Source organism: Carettochelys insculpta, chromosome 2 (assembly GCF_033958435.1).
Source record: "Carettochelys insculpta isolate YL-2023 chromosome 2, ASM3395843v1, whole genome shotgun sequence".
NCBI classification, from domain to species: domain Eukaryota; kingdom Metazoa; phylum Chordata; order Testudines; family Carettochelyidae; genus Carettochelys; species Carettochelys insculpta.
Genome location: NC_134138.1, coordinates 217,296,893 through 217,302,368, shown reverse-complemented (window position 1 = coordinate 217,302,368; position 5,476 = coordinate 217,296,893). Strand labels below are relative to the sequence as shown.

General features: G+C 48.9%; 1 protein-coding gene across 1 annotated transcript; it reads right to left on the bottom strand.

Moving 5' to 3' along the window:
- Nucleotides 1-2,101: 2,101 nt before the first annotated feature.
- On the bottom strand, nucleotides 2,102-4,491 carry CYCS (cytochrome c, somatic). The gene is made up of 3 exons (XM_074984610.1): nucleotides 4,336-4,491; nucleotides 3,461-3,637; nucleotides 2,102-3,059 (listed from the first exon to the last, which is right to left on the bottom strand). The coding sequence occupies exons 2-3, from the start codon at nucleotides 3,627-3,629 to the stop codon at nucleotides 2,911-2,913; spliced, it is 318 nt and encodes a 105-aa protein (XP_074840711.1). The 5' UTR covers nucleotides 3,630-3,637; nucleotides 4,336-4,491; the 3' UTR covers nucleotides 2,102-2,910.
- Between the last annotated feature and the right edge of the window lie 985 nt (nucleotides 4,492-5,476).

Here is a 5,476-nt window from a genome sequence, read left to right as displayed (position 1 = left end):
TTGCTCCCCATCATGTGGAGTACCTCCTCCTCACCCCAGAGCCCCAGCAGGTCTGAGAGCTCAGCCTACGACCAGGACGAGTCCCGCGTCTTTTTGGCCCCCTGCTTAGCTGCTGGGGGTGCCTGGGTCCCCTCAGGAGGGGAGCCCTGGGGGCTGGCTCGATGCCATGGGTAGATGGATCAGGGCCTGTAGAGGGCGTGCAGGGCTAGCACGTGTGTGTGCTGCTGCCTGCACGCTCTCAGCTTCCTGCCACAGGAAATCCAGGTCCATGGTGCTTTAAAGGCTGCTGCGCACAGGGACCATAAAGCCCCAGGGGGGCTGGATAGAAAATCTCAACCCCTCAGCTGCTGGCCGCCCTGAAGGACTCCGCTATTTCTAAGTAGCAGGACATGGATCACCTACACCCATGCTACTTGGACGTTCAACATTGAAGTAGGGTGCTATTCCCATCTTTGGATAGGAATAGTGATTTCGACGTCTTGCTGCTTAACGTCCATTTCAACGTCGAAATGGCACATGGCAGGTGTAGATGGGATGGGTACTATTTTGGCATTGTTAGCTGGCTAGTGTAGATGCACCCTGTGTGAAGAACAGTGTGGACAGGGGGGAGCTGCTCATCTGGGACTCTTGTAGTATGTTAGCAAAGGAAGCAGGCAAGTGCATTTGGGCCCATGTGGCAGCCACACTGTGCTTCTCAAAGCTGGTGCTAGGCTTGGCTCCCAGAGGAAGAGTGTGGCTAGGATAAGGTGCAGCGAAAGCTGCAGCACCTGCGTGTGAGGCCCATGGAACCAGCCCAGGGGCTGCTCTGGCACAAGTAACTGAAAAGCACAAAGCCTTCCAGCAAGCATGTGAGCTCTGCCTTAGCTATGCTGTGCCTCAAGGAGGTAGACAAGCCTCAGCATGGTCAGGAAATGTGCATGGCAGGGCCCCCAAAAGGGCTTGCCACTCATGTGACCTTGCCTGGCGGTGTTCCATGGGCTGTTCAGGTGGAAGAGTGACTGAGCAGAATTACAGGTATGTAATTTGTATTATGTAATTTTTGCAGCTGCTGTAGATAGAATTCCGTTATTGCATTAAGCATCCTGCTTTACTGAGCAAAAAGTCATTTGCACAATTAGAGTACTAACTAACACATGAGTGCATAAAAGGCTAGAGTGGGCTTTCCTCTCATGCTCCATTAAATTTTAATAATTCTGCAGTTACAAAAGTTAAGACCGCATTAAGAGGTAACCACGCTTACCTTAAATCAGCAGTTGAAAGCTGTAGCTTCTCAGCCACTGAGTGGTATTAGCATGGGGAAGACAAGATGTGAAGGTCTGTGGGAATAGGGAGGAGCAGGGTTTTTTTGTGCTGGTACTGAGTACCCACACCTTGGCAGCTGTGGCTATGGGATTGTCTGTGGATAGGGAGCCAGCTGAGTACAGTACTTAAACAAAACATGCACACCCTCCCACCCACCCCAGGGGCTAAAAGGGGAAAATACAAAATGTAATGGTACCACAAGGAATTAAAGCATAAGACTACTAAAGTATATTGCAAAATAAAGTCCTCACTTTGCTGTTGCAATGGTAAAATAAGCCTCCCTATAAGGCATGTTCTGCAGAGATGATAGGCTGGCAGCCTTCCTTCCATCCACCTCCTCCTCCCTGCAACTTTTTTAAAAAAATTATTAAAATACTGAATCCTCTCAGTGGTTTACTCCTGTCCCCATCACCTGGCTGATCACCCTTGACACTTTTGCTTCTCACAAGCCAAGTACCACAGTGCAGCTCAAAGCTGCATGGTTATGACCCCAACTCTTCTCAGTTAATAATTTCACAGACATTCAGTAAGTATATGCTGGGAAGGCTTTTTAATTCATCAACCACACTTGAATTCATCATGTGTGTCTGAAAGGCAGCACACAAATTCATTTATCCTAACAAATGTCTGTGAAAACAAGTTAACTGTCTAGGTTCCCATTTTACAGTGTTCAAAAAATACCAAAACCCAAGGATTCAAAAGTGAGTAAGCAATAGTATTTGTTTAAGTGAGACAGAGGGGAAGACTTCATTTCCTTCAACTCCTGAACCTATTGAATTGAAAATTCTATCCAACTGAGTTGTCTAGCCAATTTCTCATTTAATACAAGTTCTTGCTCACACATTCAAGCACACTTTTTACATTGTACTTTAACTCCAGAACACTTGTTAGTTAATAACTTTTCCACAACATGATAGATCCTTCTTTCAGGGGGTCATAATACATATGAGATGTAGGACAGTCATTAGACTGAACCAGCTTAAGTTAACTATCCCTTTAAAAAGTTCCTATGATTATGAAGGCATCATTTTTGAAGATAGGACACGCATCATACCATGCACAAGGAAATAAGTAATTTGTATTAACTAGGCAAGATTTTCTGATTTCCAGCTACTTTGATAGCATTGGCTCTTTGCCCAATTTGCTTATCAGGCTTTAACTCCCATGTCTGCTATTCCTTGGGGGCAGGGGGAGAGAAAGATAACAGAGAACAGGATATATGGGGAATACCGAGAAACTTATCTCCTCTCTGCTGAAGGGCTAGCTTATAGCCACCATACTAGTGAATAATATCTAGTTATATACTTTAGAATGAAGCAAGAAAGCTTTTTTTTTTTAATTGCATGATCAAGAATGACTACAAAACATAGAACATGATTGTACTCATTCAAGCCCAACCCAATTTACATGTGTTCTCATAAGTTATGACTGCCAAACAAGTGTATTCTTTACCAACCACCCATGAGCAACATTCTCTGGTTGATGAGACAGATTTTAAGATGCTTAATACAGTACATGTAAAAATAGAAAATTTAAAAACCAAATCTCATCACAGAGATGCTTTCATTTCCTTCTCCATTGTGAAATAAATAAGGCAGCAGATAACTATTACTTAGAAGTGGCATCTTTGAGATATGCTATCAAGTCTGCCCTTTCATTCTTCTTCTTAATGCCGGCAAAAATCATCTTTGTTCCTGGGATGTACTTCTTCGGATTTTCCAAGTACTCCATCAGGGTCTCCTCACACCAGGTGATTCCTAAAAACAATTAAAAAACTTTTGTTAATATAGATTAGCAAGTTGAAGCATCATATTATACATTTGAATTAAACATTTTTGAGGGACCTGTTATATAACAGCAACCATTTTCTCTTAACTCAATAATAATACTCTCAGATGGGTAGCTGTATTAGTCTGTAGCTGCAAAAGCAAGGAACTTTATGGCACCTTAAAGACAAAGTTTTATTTGGGCATAAGTTTCTGACTATGGTTTTTACTCATAAAAGCTTATGCCCAAAGGAAACTTCACCTTTAAGGTGCCACAGGACTCCTTGTTTTTGCAGAACTGTTGCCACTAGCAGCTCGATGTTGTCTATAGGTCACAGTTACTGTTCTACATTTTCCATGTACCTTTAAAGAGTAATACTTCACAATTTTACCTTTAGTCTTGTTTGCTTCTGTGTAAGAGAAGCCTTCAGCTTGGCCAGTCTTCCTTCCAAAAAGGCCATTCAGGTTAGGGCCAGTCTTGTGCTTGCCTCCCTTTTCAACTGTGTGGCACTGTGCACACTTCTGAATAAATATCTTCTTCCCTTTCTCAACGTCTCCCATCTCCAATACTGCAGAGGAAAACATACCAAGGCCAAGTAGGTTTTGGTGCACTTCAGAACAGGCAGGAGAACATATTTATCACTTTAGTCGAGGTTTTCCTAGGTAGGAGCCCGCTACCCCAAACACCTCAGATACAACTCCACCCGCCCAGCAGAAAGCGAGCGGGGAGTGACAGCACTGCCTTCCACAGAAGGACAAAAGCCACACACTTGGCGCGGCCTGGAAAGCAGGTGCCTGCAGGGTTCTGCTCCCACCCCGGAGCGACACCGAAGGCTGCTGAAGTAGCGCCCTGCGCGCCGCCAAGACCCCGGGCACTCAGGGGACACTGCCATGGAAGCGCTGCCAGCCCAGCCAGCCAGCGCGGCGCGGCGCCCGGGGGGCTCACGGACCGGCCCACCGCACCGCAGCCTGACCTTGGCGGCGGCCGGGCCCCACACGGACACGAGGCTTCCACCGGGCCGGGTGCCAAGCGGCCCGGGCAGAACCACCGCCGGGGCACAGCAAAACGGCGCCAAGCAGAAACCGGGGACAGACTCCCTCCTCAGCCACCGCTGCGACCTTGGCCCAGGGCGGCGGGAACCAGACGCGGCACCCCGGGCCCCGTAGAGCGGATACCCCATCCCCCGCCCACGAGATCAGGCCGAGCCCGCCCGGGACAAGAGCGCCGGCAAGCCCCTCCCGTTGGGTATACCCTTATAGCACCTACCTGCCGGCCTTCTCCGCCTCCGACCGATGCTACCACTGACCCACACTCGTTGTCTGAGCCCAAGGACACGCCGTACCCGAGCCTATGTAGCCGGTGCCACCTCAACCAAACCGCACAGGCACTCCACCCACCCGCTCCAAGTTCAAGCCAATCAGATGCGGCCTGGGGAACCTTTGATTTGTCTCTTTACACGTCTATTAGGAGATACGTCACGTGAGAGTTAGCAGCAGGGTAGGAAGCTACCAGTGGACCCGGTCGCCGCCTGAACCTGGCTCGGAAATGGCGCATGACATACGTCAGGATACGTACGGGAACGCGGTGCTTAATTTAGGCGCATGCGTACACCAGTGAAACGTAAAGGCCAGCGATGCAAAGGGCAGCTGCGTCTTCAGCCTGTGCTTCGAGGAGGTCACGCGCTGCCCCCTTGCACACGCCCCGCCTCTCGGGGGTGGTGCCTCAGTAGTGATGCTTCCGGGAATCCTGCCGCGTGTGGGTTCCTCTTCGTGGGGTCCGCTAGCGCAGGAGAAGTGGAGCGAAGCCCAGCGTCTGTAGAGGGGGCAGCGCCTGGCTGAGGCCCTTAGTGCGTAGGCCGAGCTTGGCTCCCCGCGCCTGGCTGTGTGGCTTGTGTACGTGCCACGTCGTCGGTGTAGTGTAACATGCTGAGCCCTGCCGTGGTGGGCCTCTGTGCGCAGAGGCTTCCCTAAAGGATAGACTGGGTTAAGCTGCTGCTGGTCAGGCTGACAGCCATCCCTGTCCAAAGCTGCCCTGCTTGCTCTGGCTTGGGTTGGGTTACAGTTATATCTGTAGTTAAAACCACCGTGGCTCTAAAAAGAAAACTGGCCTGTGCCCTTTACATCTGGGCCAAAGGCTACTAAGGGCTGGTTTACACTGAAAAATCAGGTCACTGTAGTGATGGGTTTCAAGAGTGTGAAATATCTATACGCCTGAGACATGGTTAAGCTGTGCTGACCTTATGTGTAGGTCTTCTTTTGACCAAGCTACCACCTCTTGTGGAAGTGGATTACCTACAGTGTCAGGAGAACCCTTCCTGTTAAATATCAGAGAGGTAGCTGTGTTAGTTGGTATCTTCCAGAACAAGAAGTCCTGTGGCACCTTATAGACCAGGTGTGTCCAACCTGTG

Excerpts from the sequence above, each read along its gene's own strand:
- CYCS (XM_074984610.1), bottom strand. The coding sequence starts at position 3,629 with ATGGGAGACGTTGAGAAAGGGAAGAAGATATTTATTCAGAAGTGTGCA. Across the intron at positions 3,060-3,460 it reads AGAAGCAAACAAGACTAAAG|GAATCACCTGGTGTGAGGAG; the intron begins GTAAAATTGTGA and ends AATTGTTTTTAG.